This window comes from Diplotaxodon limnothrissa, linkage group LG19 (assembly GCF_057381915.1).
Source record: "Diplotaxodon limnothrissa isolate DT_005_m linkage group LG19, D_limnothrissa_male_GT1.1, whole genome shotgun sequence".
Taxonomy (NCBI): domain Eukaryota; kingdom Metazoa; phylum Chordata; class Actinopteri; order Cichliformes; family Cichlidae; genus Diplotaxodon; species Diplotaxodon limnothrissa.
In genome coordinates this window covers 14,635,855-14,655,273 of record NC_140614.1, presented here as the reverse complement: position 1 = coordinate 14,655,273, position 19,419 = coordinate 14,635,855, and the positions used below count along the sequence as shown (strand labels likewise).

The following is a 19,419-nucleotide window of genomic DNA, read 5'->3' as shown; positions in this document are numbered from 1 at the left end:
TCCTGATACCTGAACTCTGAAGCCTGTTGTGTTTCGATCCTGTATCTACAGCTGAAGCACAAGCACTCTCTGGCAGCTGTTTCTTAAATCGTGCATAGATAGACTTGTAAAAGAAAATTGATATTTGTCACATGAATGTGTTGTGAACCTTGTACACACAGCTGCATGTGTTCAGCTTTAAACTCCTTTATTTATTGTCCCTGAAGTTTCCACACAATTACACACTATGCCGAGTTCTGTTTGCTCAAACCGACGCTCTGATATATTGCAGATTTCGTCCCTGCTGACTGATATATTTGCCAACGGCACGGTCTGATGTAATCTGGCATGTTCAAAGATAGCTTGTTGAAGAGCTGACAGACTTAAAAACAGGAGATTTCTTTGTTTCAGAAACAAAATAAACCACCAGTAGGTGGGGAAAAACAAACTGTATTTTCATTGGTTGAAGGCCAAGTTTGTATTCATTGAAACTTCACAATCTTTGTGTTCTTGTTTTCCACTAAAGTGAACTCAGCTGCAGTCTTCTTTATTTGAGTGGCATGCATGCGTGCCTTTTATGAGTTATACTCACCTAAATGATCTCTAATTTGTGAACTCTGCTTATTTTCTTAGCGCCTGTGTGGATGTCTCCACATTTATTGTGATTGCACTGAGAGTTCCTTTTGCACATCTCTGCGAGGGCCATCTGCCTACACTTGATCGTCGATGCTTCTAAATTTATGCAGGATATTATAAAGATAAATCACCTTCTGTGTGTGGAAACTGTGACGTGCACAGGCTCCGGGTTGTTCATCGTTATTGTTCTTGTCTGGCTATCACATGCATCGTATTAGCATGAAGTTGATCCTTTAACTTCCTTCTGTAGTGTAGCTTGGCTCTTTGCTCAGCGGCACACAGCTGCCATTCAAAATGAAGAGCGGCTATAGCCCCATTTAAAGTTTGGATTTTCATTTTGGAAACTTGTAAATCTTTTGATTTAACAGTTTGTGTTTTGCTATATTAAAGCGCAAAATAACTAGTTTTTCATCATTTCTGTAATGTCAGCAGCAAAATAAAAACTATATTAGACGTCTTTGTTCCTATGAGACTCAGCGCCCTCAGAACAATTATGTAAAGTTTATGGAGTTGAAATTGTTTATGTTTGAATGTCATGTGTGATCTGCAGTTGACAAGACCAAATGCATTTTTTCTGTCAGTTTATTATACAGTGTTATTATTTAGAGTTTTACAGTGCTGTCATTCAACAAGAAACAATAAGGGCTGCACAAAGGGAGCTGCCTGAGAGGGTGGGCAGTGACAGAGTAGAAAGAAGCAAGAGGTGAAGCTGGTTTCCTTTGTCATTTCAGCAGCGACGCCGGCTTTAAACGTTTAGACTGTTTTTGTGTCTTTTGAATGTAGCCGCTGCTCTCCTGCTGCAGTGGCCGTATATTCTCGCAAAGCCTTCATTTATATTCCGTCTTCCTTAGAGGCAACTGAGCTCGACCTTCATTCTCAAGTCTCCCAGCAGAGAATTGGTTGACCCCACTCACATTGTGATTGTGAGCTTTTTTTTACCCACTCTGATCACTTAAGAGTGCATCATCTATGAAAAGGTGAATGTTATGCTCTACAGGAATTTGGGCATCACAGCAAAACAATCCAGCAGCACAGTGTCTATTTTGAATTTAATTTGTGTCAAAGTCAAAAAGGACATAAAAATGATATGGTGCTGATTTAAAGGCACTTTTCCCAGTTCTCTGCTTATGATCATCATTGATGTGGGAGCCAATTGAAGCCTTAAATGTGTCGTTTTTGATCGGAGACTCATTGTAGTACAGGGTGGGCCATTTATATGGATACACCGTAATAATATGGGAATGGTTGGTGATATTAAAGTCCTGTTTGTGGCACATATGTGAGGGGGCAAACTCCTCAAGATGGCTGGTGACCATGGTGGCCATTTAGAAGTCGGCCATCTTGGATACAACTTTTGTTTTTTTCAATAGGAAGAGGGCCATGTGACATCAAACGTATTGGTAATGTCACAATAAAAAAAACAATGGTGTGCTTGGTGAAAACGTAACTTTATTCTTTCATGAGTTATTTACAAGTTTCTTATAAAATGTGTTCAATGTGCTGCCCATTGTGTTGGATTGTCAATGCAACCCTCTTCTCCCACTCCTCACACACTGATAGCAACGCCACAGGAGAAATGCCAGCACAGGCATCCAGTATCCGTAGTTTCAGGTGCTGCACATCTCGTATCTTCACACCATAGACAATTGCCTTCAGATGACCCCAAAGACAAAAGTCTAAGGGGGAGACCTTGGGGGCCATTCAACTGGCCCACGACGACCAATCCACTTTCCAAGAAACTGTTCATCTAGGAATGCTCGGACCTGGCGCCCATAATGTGGTGGTGCACCATCTTGCTGGAAAAACTCAGGGAACGTGCCAGCTTTAATGCATAAAGAGGGAAACACATCATCATGTAGCAATTTCAAATATCCAGTGTCCTTGAGGTTTCCATTGATGAAGAATGGACCCACTATCGTTGTACCCCATATACCACACCAAACCATCACTTTTGTTGTGCCAACAGTCTTGGAGGGATCCATCCAATGTTGGTTAGTGTCAGACCAATAGCGGTGGTTTTGTTTGTTAACTTCACCATTCACATAAAAGTTTGCCTCATCACTGAACAAAATCTTCTGGGTGAACTGAGGGTCCTGTTCCAATTTTTGTTTTGCCCATTCTGCAAATTCTGTGCGCCGATCTGGGTCATCCTCGTTGAGATGCTGCAGTAGCTGGAGTTTGTAAGGGTGCCATTTGTGAGTAGCTAATATCCGCCGAAGGGATGCTCGACTAATGCCACTCTCCAGTGACATGCGGCGAGTGCTAGTGTGGGCTCTTGCTGAATGAAGCTAGGACAGCCACTGATGTTTCTTCATTAGTGACAGTTTTCTTGCGTCCACATTTTGGCAAATCCAACGCTGAACCATTTTCACGAAACTTAGCAAGCAGTTTGCTAACTGTAGCATGGGAGATGGGTGGTCTCGTAGGGTGTCTTGCATTGAAATCTGCTGCAATGACCCGGTTACTGCGTTCACCAGATATCAACACAATTTCGATCCGCTCCTCACGTGTTAACCTCTTCGACATGTCAATGGCTGTGAACAAAGAGAAACTTGTAAATAACTCATGAAAGAATAAAGTTACGTTGAAACCAAGCACACCATTGTTTTTCTTGTGACATTACCAATAAGTTTGATGTGTCACATGGCCCTCTTCCTATTGAAAAAAAACAAAAGTTGTATCCAAGATGGCCGACTTCTAAATGGCCACCACGGTCACTAGCCATCTTGAGGAGTTTGCCCCCTCACATATACTAATGTGCCACAAACAGGACTTTAATATCACCAACCATTCCCATGTTATTATGGTGTATCCATATAAATGGCCCACCCTGTAGTTTGTGTTACTGCGTTTAGTCTTTGTGTGTAGAAAACTCTTACTTCACAGTCAGGTCACTTCAACAAACAGGCAATTGTTTTTCCATCAAATGTAGACCATTGTTTTTTCATTTGTTTATATGCCAGATCATCCATCAATCTTATTGACTCTCCTGGCTGAATTGTGATGAAGCTTTGGGAAGTAATGTAACTCACTCCATCAATTCAGCCCTTTCAAACAACCAATATGAGCGGGGAGGAGGTTTAGAGGGGGCATAATCGTTTGTCTATATGATGTCTTGCATCACAGATTATGAAATGTTATGACTAGACCTACAGGAACAATGTATTTCAGCCCTCTGTGGTACCATTTTCAAAATGATATAGATTGTTGGTGCTTTCATCAGAACGCAATGCTGTCTGGGCCCTTCTCTGGGGCATTTGCTAGGATTTTCTTGTTTCTCCAAATATGAAAAACATGTTGAGTTAATTCTTACACCATGACTGGCCGCCCATCCTAATACTTAGAATGTGTTTGGAATAAGAATTTTCCTGCACAGAGCTTCATTTTCCAAGAATTCGCTCAGTGTCACTGAAAGATGTAGAGGAGTTGAACTTATTTGAGAAGTAATGACGGTCACTGCAGGTAATGTGCACTTTATTCCAACGTTTACGGTGTTAGACCCAAAGCAATTCCCTAGTATCCCGTTTTCAGAACTGACTTGTATATGGACTGATGGGGCTGTTTTTATGGGTTTATAAAATGCTGTTGAAGCTTTAGTGTGTTTGAAGCTAAGCTTAGTTATAATTACTAACTTTAGTTTAAATGCACAGGTACCAAATTGCTTCTAGCTGAACTCTGGCATCGGCATGCAAACATGTTACCGCGCTGAAACACTGTCTTCCATTAGTCTCAGTAACTGCGTGTGGATGGATGCTTTTTGTTAAAGGGTTTGATTTTGGTTCAAAACTGAAATTACACCATCTACTGCCACAAAATGTTATTTCTGTATTTTCTGAATGCTTGCCAAGCAAACATTTTGAAGCTCAGTAACCCTGCTGGTGATAGATTCTCAATATCTAGTTGTGGTTGAAAAAGAGTTCCAAAATGAAAGTTGTGAGGACGTCGATCCTCCCAGCAGCTCCTGATGTTTCCACCTTTCATGTCATTGCTGATGAAGATTCATATGTTGCTTCTTTGTGCTTGTCAATTTATTTTTCCCTTTGTGTCATTGTCTTGTGTTACATTTCCCAACAGGTTTCCTGTGGTCAGAGTTGCCAGGAGAGTTTCTCTTGATATTCACCTTTTTCTCTCGTTCCACTAGTTTGTTAGGGAGTTGAAGCGCAGGACTGTCACCTTTCTTTAGACAAAGTTTAAAGTTTGTTAGATGAAGGGGTTTTGTTTTGTGTTGGGGGTGCTGTTGTGTTGTCTTTGGCTCTCCCAGAAGCCAATTTATGCATAGTTTCTGACATTGTGGCAATAAATAATTTCCAAACGACCCAAACAGCCTCCTCAAGTTTCTCCATCTAGTATTCTGTTACTTTCCGTACCAACAGATCCATGTGGGGAATGTAACAATTTGCATCACAGGGTCAGTAATTCAGGTAAGTGAGGTCACTGTAACGGGCCAACGTGTAAAGTTCACCATGCAACAAATGAAACAGAATTTAGATGCACATAAATGTAACTAGTGTAACGGTGTTGTTTCCATTTAAAAATGCTAGTTTGTATACATGCAGACGTTGCAGGGCCGTCAGCTCACTTTGAATTTCCTGTTCTGTTCAATATTTCTGAATTTGTTAAGCAACACTTTATTCTACATCAAAATGTCGACACCTGCCTGTTGTTTGTTTTTTCCGTCCATGCCATGACCAGCTTTGACCTTTGAACATTTGATGGAAATCAACAGACTGCCTGAATTTTCTGAATGAATGGTGAACGATTGGTGCAGAATTAGACATGGCTTTTGTCAAACCCAGACAGCGAGCTGATGAATTTTACAGTTAGTTTCTTTTAATGGCAAAATGTTTCCAACTGTATACTAATTCCAGTTATTGACCCATTATTGGGTCAAAACCTCTGCTTGTTTCAAAAATACTTATTTAGGCTCCTCATCTGTATTTTGTTAGTATTAATTATAAGTTGTTAGCATAAACTAAACCAAAGTGGCCAAAATTATTTTTTAATATTTCCTGGCTGCTAGTATCTTGGTCTAAACGTAGTTTGTGTTTCGAGATATAAACATAGTTTTTTACCATTTTTCAATCTCGTCATATGAGCCGTATCGTTTGAAGTGTTACAGAAGGTATTGTCTGACAGTCTTTTGCTTAATCAAAAAGGTGAATAATTTGAGATGGCTGCTTCTTTTATTTCTGTTGATATTTGCAGATAATGATACTGAACAGAAAGAGCGTTAAATTTGAGCTGCACTGCATTCAGTTTTCAGATGCTTGAAGGTTCTTCATCTACAAAGAAACAGAAAAAGCGTGAACTGTAACGTCTGTGCTTCTTTGATCTGGCTGACTGTTCTCATTTCTGTCCTCAAAGTTAGACTTTCTGGCACAACTGCCTGAACTTTTGTGTATCTCTGGTTTCATAAGGTAGAAACACTGAACTGAAAGAAAAAAATCCTTACACTAAGGTTTCACAATGTCAGGCAAAACCAATTAACCCAAAACTAGACTAGTAGAACGGGGTGCACAAATGGCACGTTGAGAAAAGAGGATTAAAATGTTCATTGTCTACGTAATTGCTCTGCTTGGCAAAATGTCAATGTTCTTCTCAACTCCAACAGACAAAATCTGGAATTGCTTTGCTGTACAATGAGGAGACCAACAATACCTATGATGTCTGCCTGAAATTGACCAAAGAGGTATTAACCATACAGAAGCTGGATGTGGTTTGCACGAGTGGAAGTGAATCCCAAGTAAATGTAAGTGCACCCGAGGCCTCCAGGCTCGCTTTTTGTAATTCATGCCGCATAACTCCAGCATACTTTTCAATGTTCACAATATCCTTTTGCCAATAAGAAACTCCCACTTTCTAAAGCACAGAACTGTTGTACTGCGAAGACAAGCGACCGGCGGTCTGGGCTTAAGCATCAAAGTAAGCAGATAAGTTTTGAGACTACAGTGGAAATGAAAGGCTTTGGGTGGCAGAGATGGCTGTTTGAAAAAGCTGTTTTGGCAGCAAATTTTACCACCCATACTCAGAAATGCACATCCTCATCTTTCTCTCCTGCTTTTCAGGGAGGTGCAGAGCACAACGTGCCAGTGGTTATTTCAAAGATTTTTAAAGATCAAGTAGGTAAGAAAGCATTTCATCTCACTACTTTAATGTGGCTTTGGAAATGGTTTTCAGTGCATCGTTGAGTTTCACGGTTCAAAGTGATTACAGACATAAATTATTATTATATTGGTACTTAAATTGACAAGATTTGTCTGTAAGATTTAAAAAAGTCTTATAGTTTGATAGCATCCTTATACTTGAGCTGTTTTTACACATGCAGTGCTTTTGATGAACTTTTTTGTTTTTAGGAATTCACCAAAAGAGCTGCATGGGAAGAATGCAAAGCCCTGAGTGTGTGTGATGTTGGGTTTTGCTTGTTCAGTTCAGATAATTCCCAGCCATAAACCACTCTGTAGATATTTCCCGTAGTGCAAAGTGCCCAAAGTGGATTATTTCCTGCTGTGTGATCCATGTGAGGCAGGATAGTTGCGGAAAATACCCCCATCTGATTCTTAAAAAATTAGCTGCACAGCATGAGTTTGTACTGAGTTTTAATTTATCAGGACGCACTGCAGTACGTATAAAGCCATTTTCACATGTGAACGTCAGAGAAGTAAAACACAGACGCGAATAATCAGTTTGAAATCTGACACACAGAAAGTCATCTACAACACATTTAGGAAACGTTACAGAACATGTATGAGACAACTGCACAGCTTTTTGATTGTATGCACAGTTTTTACATGGTGCATAGACTGTATATAAAAGATGGACGCATAACTTGTTCTTGAAGCTTCAAGCTGTTGTTTTGGCTGTTTTTGTTTTTTTGTTTGTTTTAAAAAAGATGACAAAAAAGGTCAAATGCATTTCATGCCCATACAGTAGCACTTTGTCAATCACAAGGCAGCCATGCCTCCATCACACTGTATTTTCTAAACTACTCTAAATGGGACCATAACTTTAAAAGTGAATGCAGTGTTGTATTGAAGATGACTTGATGAGATAATGAACTTATTATGAATATGTTCACTGAGAAGCATGATCATTCTCCCCACAGAGTATAAAATCTGGCTTCTGTTTGTAAACAACCTCTAAGGTCGTGCAGATCTGAGGCGCCTCAGAACCAGCTTTGCTTCATTAGGACACTGCATCCAACGTTTTTATACAGTCTATGATAGGAGTGCATTAAGCCGTTTCAAAGTTTCCTGCAACTTTTTCCTGAATCTAAAAGTCTATCGTAGCCTCTGTTGTCATGTCAGATGAACCACCCTCCATGTGTCTGTAAGCGAAATAACAAAAACAGCTAAATTACTGGCTGATATGGACACAACTATTTCTTAACTGATGTTCCAGAACTGTGGCCTGCCGGGCTGCGATGGTAAAACACAGATGAGATGGTCACAGTTGCTGCATGTGTTTTTGTCTGGCTATAATGGTGTGAAAATGGAAATGGGACTGAAAATTTTATTTAGAAAGAGGTGAGAGGCAGAGCTGCCGATGCTTGCCGCCTCACCGTGCCGAGAAAGCGATTAGCAAATGTAAATAAATATTGGATTTTTGTTTTTGTTGTCAAGATTGTGGATTTTCGTAATTATTTTTTCTCTGTGTATTCAGTGACTTTTTTCCCCTTTCCCCCCGTGATCAGAAAAAATGAAAGCTCTGCCGGAAACCCCGTTGTCCCCGTTTACTGCACCCAGCTGCACGAAACACCCCCTAAAAACTGCAAACATCTGCTCTTTGATTGCTTTAAAAGGTTGTTAAAGTAAACTTGACATGACGGGTTTTTTTCCTTTCGTTTCAATCGAATTCTCAGCAACTCTCAGAAAGAAAACATTTTTTATTTATGTGCACCTGCTGCGAGGCACAAAGTAAAAGATGAACTGTTCTAATCTCTCACAACAGCTCATCAGTCCAATAGGGCAGTTAATTGATGATAAGTGAGCATGAAGTGCTGTGGAGAAGTAAACCATCGCCAGATTGGAAGAGTAATATGATCATGCTGTTAACTAGATGGAAAATACTTTAATCATGTCTGTCAGTTAAATTTTAAGAATTGATGACCTCCAAGTTTCCCTGCGTGAAGCCATATTAGAGCATCATGTGAGCGAATCATTTCCCGGTAATTTTTCTTTTTGCCCACGCGCTTCCTAATACTTTTTCTGATGCGAGAAAATCATGTCTTGATATCCCGAGGACGTTAAGAGCCCTTTTCACACAGCTTTACGAATCTTTTCACAACACAGCTCTCATTGTTTCCTCCTGTGCTGCTGCAAATGAGTTTATTTCCTGATTAGTTTCGAATTTCATGCCTTCCTGTGTTCTTTCTGTGAGCTGTAGGATGTTGTCTGAGATTAGACGGTTGGGGGGGACACTGATTGCCATTTCCACCACATTACCGTGTATGAAATGAGCAATTATTTCATAATGTTTTCATTAACCTCTGACACTCGACGATTGACGCTCTGCAGCCGATCAGACGGGGAAGCTGTTCGTCGGGGACGCAGTGTTGCAGGTCAGTATCAGTTTCTGACTTATTTGCTTGGATGCTGGTTGGGGTCACGACCCAGCGGGGCGGCTCTTTGCATCTCAATTTCGCTCACATTTTAACGGTTATTAATTTGAAGGAATGGTAGCTGAATCTTTTGAGCTATATGATGTTTTTCAAATGAATCATTCAGCATGTGATTTAAAAAACAAAACACATCATTGCTACAGGAATCACTCAATGTATGTGTTTCTATATTTAAAAAAATATCACCAATGAATAATAGCTGATGGTCCTTAGAGTGGTAGTCATTAGTGTCTAGTGTTTAGTAATGCTATTCATTTAATCTTTTTAATAAGTTAATTTGAATCCGTCTGGCAGCTTTATTGGATCTGCTGTTTATCTGGAATATCAAGTAGGTTCAACGGACAGCAAAGCAATATTACCATTCATATTGAAAATGATTACGAATAATAATATGAATAGAACTGCCACTGCTTCCATCTCTCACCGCTGTTTCATATGTATTTGCAGTGGCTTATTTGAAGTGTCACATTGTAGAATATTGCATCTGTTTGCCTGGATGGCAGGAGACGAACAGATTAGGGGCTGGTGCGTAAACTTTGGGAGTCATGGGGAGGCTCAGGCTGGACGACTGTTTTTAGGGGAGAGAATCTGTGAAATGAGTTTAGCTTAGATTTAAAAATAAATAAATAAATGGGGAAAAAAAGCTGAATAAAAAGAGATATATATATATATATATATATATGTTGTTTCTCCAAATTGCAGCAGATTATGACAGACTTTTATAAACTTTAACACTGTGTCTCTGTGTCTTTTCCCGTCTTGTTGCAGTTTTTTGTATTTGTACTTACAGTTTTGCATTTTACTTTAAATATATTGATATTTGTAGGAATTCTGTTTGGTGATGATTGGTGTTTTTCTTTTTTCCCTGTCTTGGAGATAATTTCCATCTGCTTTTATTCTCTTTATAATGATTTAGCATCTTATTTGATCTTATTTTCACTTCATATTATTTTGCCTCTGTAGCTCAAGGCATTGTGTTTTGGGGTCAACTATACACTCACTGGCCACTTTGTTAGGTACACCTTTAGACGCTGAGAGAGAGAGAGAGAGAACACTCCTTGTTGAGGTCAGAGGAGAATGACAAGACTGCTTTAAGCTGATAGGAAGGTAACAGTAACTCAAACAAGCACTTGTTATAACCAAGCAGAAGATCACCTCAACATCAATGCTCAACATCTCCAGCCTTGAAGCAGATGGGCTACAGCAACAGAAGACCGCACTGGCAGTCCTCACTGGACTGGCTCACAAAAACTGGACAATAGATCTCTGGAAAAACATGAAAGCATGGATCCATCCTACCTTGCATGAACGATTCAGGCTGATGCCAGTGAATGTACTCAAATGGACTCCAGTCACCAGATCTCGATCTAATAGAGCATCTGTGGATGTGCTGGTATGGGAGACTCGCATCATAAATACGGAGCTGTGTGATGCTGTCGTATCTATATGAACTAACATCGCTTAGGAATGCTTGCAGCACGTGGCTGAACATATGCAATGAAGAACTGAGGTAGCTGTGAAGGCAAAATTGGGTTCTAACATGGTGTACCTAACAAAGTGGCTGGTGAATTTATGTTCTGCTAACTTGGCCTGAACTGGGACTTAGAGAGCTGAAAGTCACCGTAGCCTTGCAAAACATTTTTTGGTCATAACTCAAGAAACTCCCAAAACACATAATTAGTTTGGATTATGAAAATGTTCTTCATACATAAATATTAATCACTTTAGTGCAGGAGCTGTTATTCTGGACCTGGTAGGCCTGTCCAGAACTACACCGAGGTGACTAAACAGCACATCACCCTGCGAGTCATATTCTAGAGATGGAGGCCTGTGACACCTCTGACCCTGTTAGTGAGAATACAAGTCCTTAATAGTCTTATGTTAAACTAAATGTTTGTGTTTCATCTCTGTTTGTTTCTTTAGGTCAATGGCATTAATGTAGAGCACTGTACTCACGAGGAAGTTGTGAGTATTTTTGTATTTGACTCTTGCAAAAAGCCAATACCCTGCTCCATCTGCCCATTACTCTTCCATCCATCCTCCAGGTGTAACACCAAATCCCGCTGTTTATCAACAGGGAGGTGCGCCTCAACAATCTGAGTTGTCATCTTGGCAGGAGGCTGTTTTTCTTTTTGTTTACACTGTGACAAATTGAAAAGCCTGAAAAAGAGTCGATTATTATCAAAGCCTGCACAGGAAGTGAGGGTGCCAGTATGCGGTGTCCCCCCCCCACCCCCCTTTCTTCTACATTCACAATTTCTTTCTTTTCATTTTGATCAGTTTCCCTCTGAAACAGCATCTTCCTTTTGTTAAATATCCCCTCTGCTGTTTGCGACCATCCCTCCATCTCACCCACGCACACGCACGCTCTTCCTGTCTGCCATATCTTTTTCCTCGTGCAGCCTCATACAGCTGTTCTCTACATTCACCTCCAGAGCGTCAAAACATATAATGAGCAGTTTCTGTTCAGAACGAAATCCAGCACATTTAATAGCAGCCTGTCACACTGTCGGCGCTGACAGATGCTTGGGCTCAAGTAAAAGGGCTAGCATATAATGCAGGAGAGGATGGCAGATATGCATCGAGGGCATGCACAAGTGACCTTGCGCTTTTCGTTCATGCGTCTCATTTGCTCAAATTTTTCATTTATTTCATCAGCTGCATGGAAGAAACAGATTTCATCGCATTAAACATATGTTTGCTGTGACTGCATCTCTGAGAACATGTCACTTACACATCAGATAATGAGACATTCAGAGCGTAATTACTTTGTCGTGTCAGCTGTCACTTTGCCACCGCCTGTCACGAGCGAAAAGCCGGCCTTCCAAATCTGCCTTTTGATGATTCAAGTGGAACCACTTCAGCCAGGCTTTAACTTCTGATTTAATATTCCTCACTCATCTCCCGCTACATTTCATTTTCTCAGGCAGCATACAGCTTGACATGAATGTGGCTTGTTTCATTTATATGAGATTAAGTTTTATCTCGCTGTATCACTCGCAATCTCTCCCCCTCGCTATCTGTATCAATCTCTCTCGCTCCCGCCAGGTTCACCTCTTGCGTACTGCGGGAGATGAGGTCACCATCACTGTTCGCTACCTGCGAGAAGTTCCATCATTTCTAAAACTGCCTCTAGGTAAGCGCACGCTGATCGACGCCGTTTAAACCGGCTATAAACTTTATTGCACTGAGCATTCTTAGCAAATGAGAAGCGAACCGCTTTTATGGAAAATTGTCTTTTTGCTCAACTTGGTGCTTTAAACCTGTTCGATAGACGAGCGTTCATTTCAGAGTAATAAATTGTCATGCTCGGTGGCCCGAGGCGAGCAGTAATGTCAGAAACACCCAGAGCTGCACTTACCTTCAGCAGCTTGAAAAGATGAAAACGGAGACACTAAAATCATCCAGGTGGAGCCGATAAAAGGTGTGGAGCGAAAGATGTAGGTGAGAGCGGTGAGAAAATGATGGCAAGGAAGAAAGCAACACAAACCAAGCCTCAAAGTAAAGTGTAAATTTGGCAATTTATTGGAACACTGTGCAATACTTTATCATATACTTAACATCAGAGTGAAGGCGGGTGAGAAATGTCTGAAAACATGTTTGAGTTCTAACGTTTCATTTAAAAACAAAAACAAAAAAACAAAGCATTGCATAATAATAATAATAATAATAATAATAATACATTTTATTTAAATAGCGCCTTTCAAAGCACCCAAGGACACTGTACAACAGATAAAAACTGGAAATATACACAATGATAAAAATAGAAGATAAAAGTTAAAACATACAGCATAAATGTCATTTTAAATGTTTTCATGTTATTAATATGACAGGCAGCATTTTAGTTTCCCACCAAATTACAGTAAATCATTATCTTAACTGCCTCCCCTTTGCTTTCATTTCTGATACCAGTCAAAAAACATGTTTTTACACAGAAGTTTACATTTGTTTTTTAGTGTGTCATAAGAAAATAAAGTAACAATATAGTAATTATAAATAGATGTTTTTCACATGTGAGGCCCATGTAGATGGCTAATGAAGTGCTGGACAACAGAGCGAAGAAAAAATACAGGCCTGCAAAAGTTTGGTTATTTTAGAATTTGTTTACTTACTAACAGATTCACTGTGTAAAACAGGAGAAATATGTGCAAGCGTCAGAGCTCAACACTACAAAAGTAAGATTGTCTGTTGTATATCAGGACCGTGTAGCTGTGGTTTGATCTAATTTCAAGGTGGGGCTGTGGTGATGTCATTACTGAAATTCAGAAAAGGCAATAAACAAACAAACAAACAAACAAAAACAGAAGGGCTGTTGGTGGTTGGATTTTGTAGCGCTGAAAACAGAGCCAGCAGGGATGGCAGGAGTCTGACACAAAAAGCATTTTTTCTTGACCTCAGCTTTAATTGATTAGTACACCAACTCAAATTTGATTGCTAGTTTCTCTGATCGTTTTTTTGCTTTGCAAAAATCCCCAAACTGTGATAATTGGAAACTTCAGATATAATTGGTTTGTTTTTTTGTTGGTTTCCTGTGCTAAAAATCTAAATAATCGAGTTTTGGATTGAATGGGGGAAACAAAGATCCCGTGACCTTCGTTTGGGTTCAAGTGACATTTGATGAGCACTTTGTCTGATGTTTTGTAGAGAAAGGATTTTTAAAATCGCCTGTCCCATTGACAGTTTCACTTAGGTTTTCACAACAAGTAAACAACCCACCAACTGCCATCACATTTAAAATTCAAATACTGCTGCTCATGTTTTTACTCTCACTTTCTTAAAAAAAAGGTAGTGATATTTTAGGGCATATGCTAATTCTCTTTCTTCCCCAGAATTGGATAAAAAGATTGATGCCACTCTGCAGGCTTTATACGCCAGACAAACAGCTGTTTCTGTTTGCTGTATATATTATGTGTTAAAGCACTTTATACCGTTGTTGCCGGTAGTTGGATTTTCTGATCTTTAAGCAAATTCAGGCTAGCTGTTTCAATCAGCTCTGCTGACTTATTGTTGGGGGTTTCAGGTGTGTTTACAAATGCAGATAATTTTAAAAAACTAATACAAATCAGATGGTCGTCGGTGGTTTTGAGATGCAGATCATCTAGTTGAAGGACTGATGAGCTCATGCCATCTGTTTACTGTTCACAGAAATCTCTACTCGTCCAATCTGTGCTCAAGGTTGAGGTCACATTTGTTGTTTTATGGTCAATAAAATTTAAACAAGGAGTCTCGAACTCCAAGCCTCGAGGGCCGCTGTCCTGCAGGTTTTAGATGCATCCTTGTTCCAACACAGCTGATTTAAATGGCTAAATTGCCTCCTCAACACCCGCCCCCTCACCCCACACAAAAGAGGATTTCACACCACCTCCTCCGACCACAACTCTTCATATTCATGAAGCAGATGTGAGGAAGCAGTTTAGGAGTCTGAATGCTCGGAAAGCTCCCGGCCCAGACGGTGTGTCTCCTGCCACCCTCAGACACTGTGCAAACGAGCTGGCCCCAGTGTTTTCTGGCATCTTCAACTCCTCACTGCAGGCATGTCATGTGCCTGCCTGCTTCAAGTCCTCTACCATAATCCCTGTCCCCAAGAAACCTAGGATCACTGGACTAAATGACTACAGACCCGTGGCTCTGACATCTGTGGTCATGAAGTCATTTGAGCGCCTAGTTCTCTCCCATCTCAAGACCCTCACGGCCCCCCTCCTGGACCCCCTGCAGTTTGCATATAGAGCCAACAGGTCTGTAGACGACGCCATCAACATGGCCCTACACTTCATCCTGCAGCATCTGGACTCCCCAGGAACCTACGCCAGGATCCTGTTTGTGGACTTCAGCTCTGCCTTCAACACCATCCTTCCAGACCATCTCCGAGGCAAGCTTTCCCAGATGAATGTGCCTGATCCCATCTGCCGGTGGATCACTGACTTCCTGACGGACAGGAAGCAGCACGTGAGGCTGGGAAAGAATGTCTCGGACTCCCGGACCATCAGCACCGGCTCCCCTCAGGGCTGTGTTCTTTCTCCTCTGCTCTTCTCCCTGTACACCAACTGCTGCACCTCCACCCACCAGTCTGTCAAGCTAATCAAGTTCGCAGATGACACCACCGTCATTGGGCTCATCTCGGACGGGGATGAGTCTGCCTACAGGAGGGAGGTTGAACGTCTGGTGTCCTGGTGCAGCCACAACAACCTGGTGCTGAATGCCCAGAAGACAGTGGAGATTATTGTGGACTTCAGGAAGCACACAGCCCCACTCCCCCCCATCATCCTGACTGACACCCCCATCACCTCTGTGGACTCATTCCGCTTCCTGGGTACCACCATCACCCAGGACCTGAAGTGGGAGCCCACCATCACCTCCGTCATCAAGAAAGCCCAGCAGAGGATGTACTTCCTGAGGCAGCTGAAGAAATTCAACCTGCCAACACGGACGATGATGCAATTCTACACTGCAATCATCGAGTCCATCCTCACCTCCTCCATCACCGTGTGGTATGCTGGAGCCACTATCAGGGACAAACAGAGACTGCAGCGTGTTGTGCGCTCTGCTGAGAAGGTGATTGGCTGCAGACTCCCATCTCTGCAGGACCTGTACACCTCCAGGACACTGCGGCGTGCAGCCCGGATCTCAGCTGACCCTTCTCACCCTGGACACAGTCTGTTTGACCTGCTCCCCTCAGGCAGGAGGCTCCGGTCCATTCGCACCAGAACCTCTCGCCACAAGAACAGTTTCTTCCCCTCTGCTGTTGGACACATGAACAATAACCACATGACTGTCCCCGCCACTAACACATGACCCTACGCTGTGTCACTGCATCATTTCATGTCTGGCACTGATCACCACCTGCACTAATGTATATATCTTTCTACGTAGCACTCTTAATTCTTATTCTCATGTATATATGTTTGGCACTGATCACCACCTGCACTAATGTATATATCTTTCTACGTAGCACTCATAATTCTTATTCTCATGTATATATCTCATGTATATCTCATGCACATATCTTTCTTTCTACATAGCACTTTAATTCTTATTGTCTGCACTGAAGCACCGCAGCAATTTCCTAATGTTGTAAACCTCAACATCTGGCAATAAACCCATTCTGATTCTGATTCTGAACATGTCTTGAAGTTCTCCAGAGGCCTGGTAATGAACTAATGACTTGGTTCAGGTGTGTTGAATCAGGGTGATATCTAAAACCTGCAGGACAACGGCCCTCGAGGTCTGGAGTTCGAAACCCCTGATCTAAACTGTGATAGATCATGAGCCGGATGACCTACTACAGGTGTGCCCAACTCCAGTCCTCGAGAGCTACTGTCCTGCAGATTAATGGCTTGCTATCATGCCTTTGCCAAACTTGATGGCACGCTGAAGAGGTAATCCAACCATTTGATTCAGCTGTGTTGGTGTAGGGATACATGTAAAAGCTGCAGGACAGTAGCTCTCGAGGACTGGACACCCCTGACCTACTATATCCTTTGACGGTCAGATTTTTGTGATTTATCTTTTAATCCTAAATTAGGCTAAACCTACCTAAGCTCTTGGTCCGTTTTAAAGGAAGGATAAGAAACTGGTACTGATTTTATCTCCTAACTCTTACAAATAAAGTTCTTTAACTGTAGTAAACACAGCTAATGCATCAATGTCACAGTCTGTAACTTCCTGCATTACATCTGGGCCTTTAGATGTTGACAGTTTTGTGTTTGCAGCGAACACTCAGACTGCTGAGCCGCTAATAATTGTTCTGCTATGAATTAGCTGTAAGCAAAATGAATGAATGAACCCCATGCAATACAAATGATTTCAGTCCCCACAGTAAACACAACAATCACTTTGTACAATTTATCTAATTACGAAGAGCACACAGATGTAGAAAAATAATTAATACTAACAGGCACGCATGAATATTTATAGCTCGATAAATCGCCACATTCTCCGGAAATCAAAGTGTGAGCGCTTTGAGAAATCCAACCTTTGTATCGTGCGGGTGTGTTAACATTCATGGGAAGGCTGCAGTGCAGAGATGCTCAGGTTTTTAGCTGTAGGCTGTTTGGCCCCGTGAATTGTGGTTTTTGTTGTCTGAGAGTGAAAAGGTTCAAGTTGTATTCTCTCTAAGCCGGCCTTTGTTGTACCATGGCACAAATGACAGGCAGGAAAGGCCAGGAGCTGCTTGCCACACTTTACAGAGTGTGACCGAATCAGAAGGCAGTTCCTCCAACGCCAAGCTAATATCATATCAACGAGCAGCATTTGTCTTTTTGGATTCTGCCTGTGATCTATGCTGCATGGCTAAAGGCAGGGCAGCAGAATAACGTCAATAATAACCCTTATAGTTTAAGACTACGAGCTAGAACATGCTGTTTGAGGTTTATGTGCAACTCATGACTCGCCTTTGTTTCCAGATGAATTCAAATATTGATAGAAAAGGTGAGAAGTTGGATTAAATCTTTAACAGTGATTCTTCAAAAGATTTTTGTAAACATGAATCATTCTGCTGTTTGTTTCAGGGTCTCCGGGGCCAGATCACAGTCGAGTATCCTCCCCGCTGTTCGACAGTGGTGTACATTTAAATGGAAATGGAAACAACAAAGTAAGAAACACCTTTTTGATGTTGCACATGAAAATGTGATTGGTTTGGGTTTGATCTCTTTCCTGCTTAGTGCCAGGGTCTTACCAGCTTCTTACAGGTAACTGATTCTTTCAAGTAAAGCTACAGGTTTAAAACACTAAAGAAAGTGAATTATCTGAGAGTAGTGCGGTGATTAACACTTGAAAGATGAGAGTGCTTTTGGATCTGTGCTTCTTTTGAGGTATCCCTTCAACTTTGGCTTACTTTAGACATGGGACGGTTACTGGTGTCAGACAAGCTGCCACACATGCCAGCTGAGAGCAGGAAACTGAGGCTCCGTTTCACACGGGCTCAGCAAAATTGGGCAATAGAAGACTGGAAAAATGCTGCCTGGTCTGATGAGTCTCAATTTTTGCTGCGACATTCAGATGGTAGTGTCAGATTTTGGAGTAAGCAACATGAAAGGATGGACCCATCCTGCATTATCAGGCTGGTATTGGTGTAATGGTGTGGGGGGATATTTCTTGCGGCACTTTGGGCTCCTTAGTACTATCTGGATATCATTTAAACGCCACAGCCCACTGAAGTAATGTTGTTGACCATGCTGCTAACTATCCTCACAGTGTACCAGTCTTCTGATGGGTGATCCCAGCTGGATAACGCAACAGGTCATAAAGTTCACATAATCTGAAACTAGTTTCTTAAATATATCAGTGAGTTATCAAATGCACTCAAATGGCCTCCATAGTCACCAGATCTCCAATAGAGCGCCTTTCGGGTGTTACAGAACAGCGGCATGAAGAATTAAAGCTTTTCTGAAGTTAAAAAGGAGTCCGACCTGATATTACCAGTGTAACTAATAAAGTGGCCAGTGAGTGTAGCTTGTAATTTTCTATACCGCTGAGGCATTATGGCCATTAGCATTAGTAGCAGTTGAGACTATTAGCACTGCTAATATTGACATCTCCTCCCTGCTTCCTTCTGTTTGTGTACATTAGGGAAATCTGCATTGTTAGACTATCAGACTCTTCATCTCATCGAGACGTTGCCGGGATCACACCCAGCGATGGAGAACAGATAAATGTGTGCCGGAGCCATCTTGTTATTCCAATTAGAAAAATGAACATCTTGTGGATGTAACATTTTCATTTGATGGAGAAACGGTTTCTCAATATGCGACAGTAATGGAACCTTGATAGAAATTACACCTGAGCTTGTTTTCTGAAAAAGGTTAATCCCACATGCAATAACAAAACCCCAGTACGCCCACACGCTGTGGCTGATTTAGACCAGTTACAAAGGTCTGGTCGTGGGATGCTGGGATTTATGTGAGATCACCCAAGTGCATGCACATAACAACAATGAGAAAGGTGTAGGTTGTTAGTAGCAGTGAGCAGCTATAGGTTATCTCAGCTTTGCAAGTGTTCGATACGCAATCATTTTTTAAAATTCATTCATGAAGCGCAGGAGAAACAGGAGTTTTAATGAATACGAAGCCTCATAAAAGACTTCTGTCCTTGTTTGCGGTTAGAGGAGCCTTCATTGATGTCTCTTTGGAGGCGTATAATGAAAACGCTTTTTAAGTCTTAGAATTTAAACCTCCACTACTCCTTTTTTC

At 41.4% G+C, this 19,419-nt stretch overlaps 1 protein-coding gene across 1 annotated transcript in view; it reads left to right on the top strand.

The window, feature by feature from the left end:
• Positions 1-19,419, top strand: part of sntg2 (syntrophin, gamma 2) — a 113,323-nt gene that overhangs the window by 26,470 nt on the left and 67,434 nt on the right. The window contains exons 2-8 of the mRNA XM_085342705.1: positions 6,227-6,364; positions 6,481-6,537; positions 6,681-6,738; positions 9,129-9,172; positions 11,156-11,197; positions 12,281-12,368; positions 17,740-17,822. Of these exons, the coding sequence (XP_085198831.1) occupies positions 6,227-6,364; positions 6,481-6,537; positions 6,681-6,738; positions 9,129-9,172; positions 11,156-11,197; positions 12,281-12,368; positions 17,740-17,822 (510 nt within the window). The remainder of the gene's footprint in view (positions 1-6,226; positions 6,365-6,480; positions 6,538-6,680; positions 6,739-9,128; positions 9,173-11,155; positions 11,198-12,280; positions 12,369-17,739; positions 17,823-19,419) is intronic.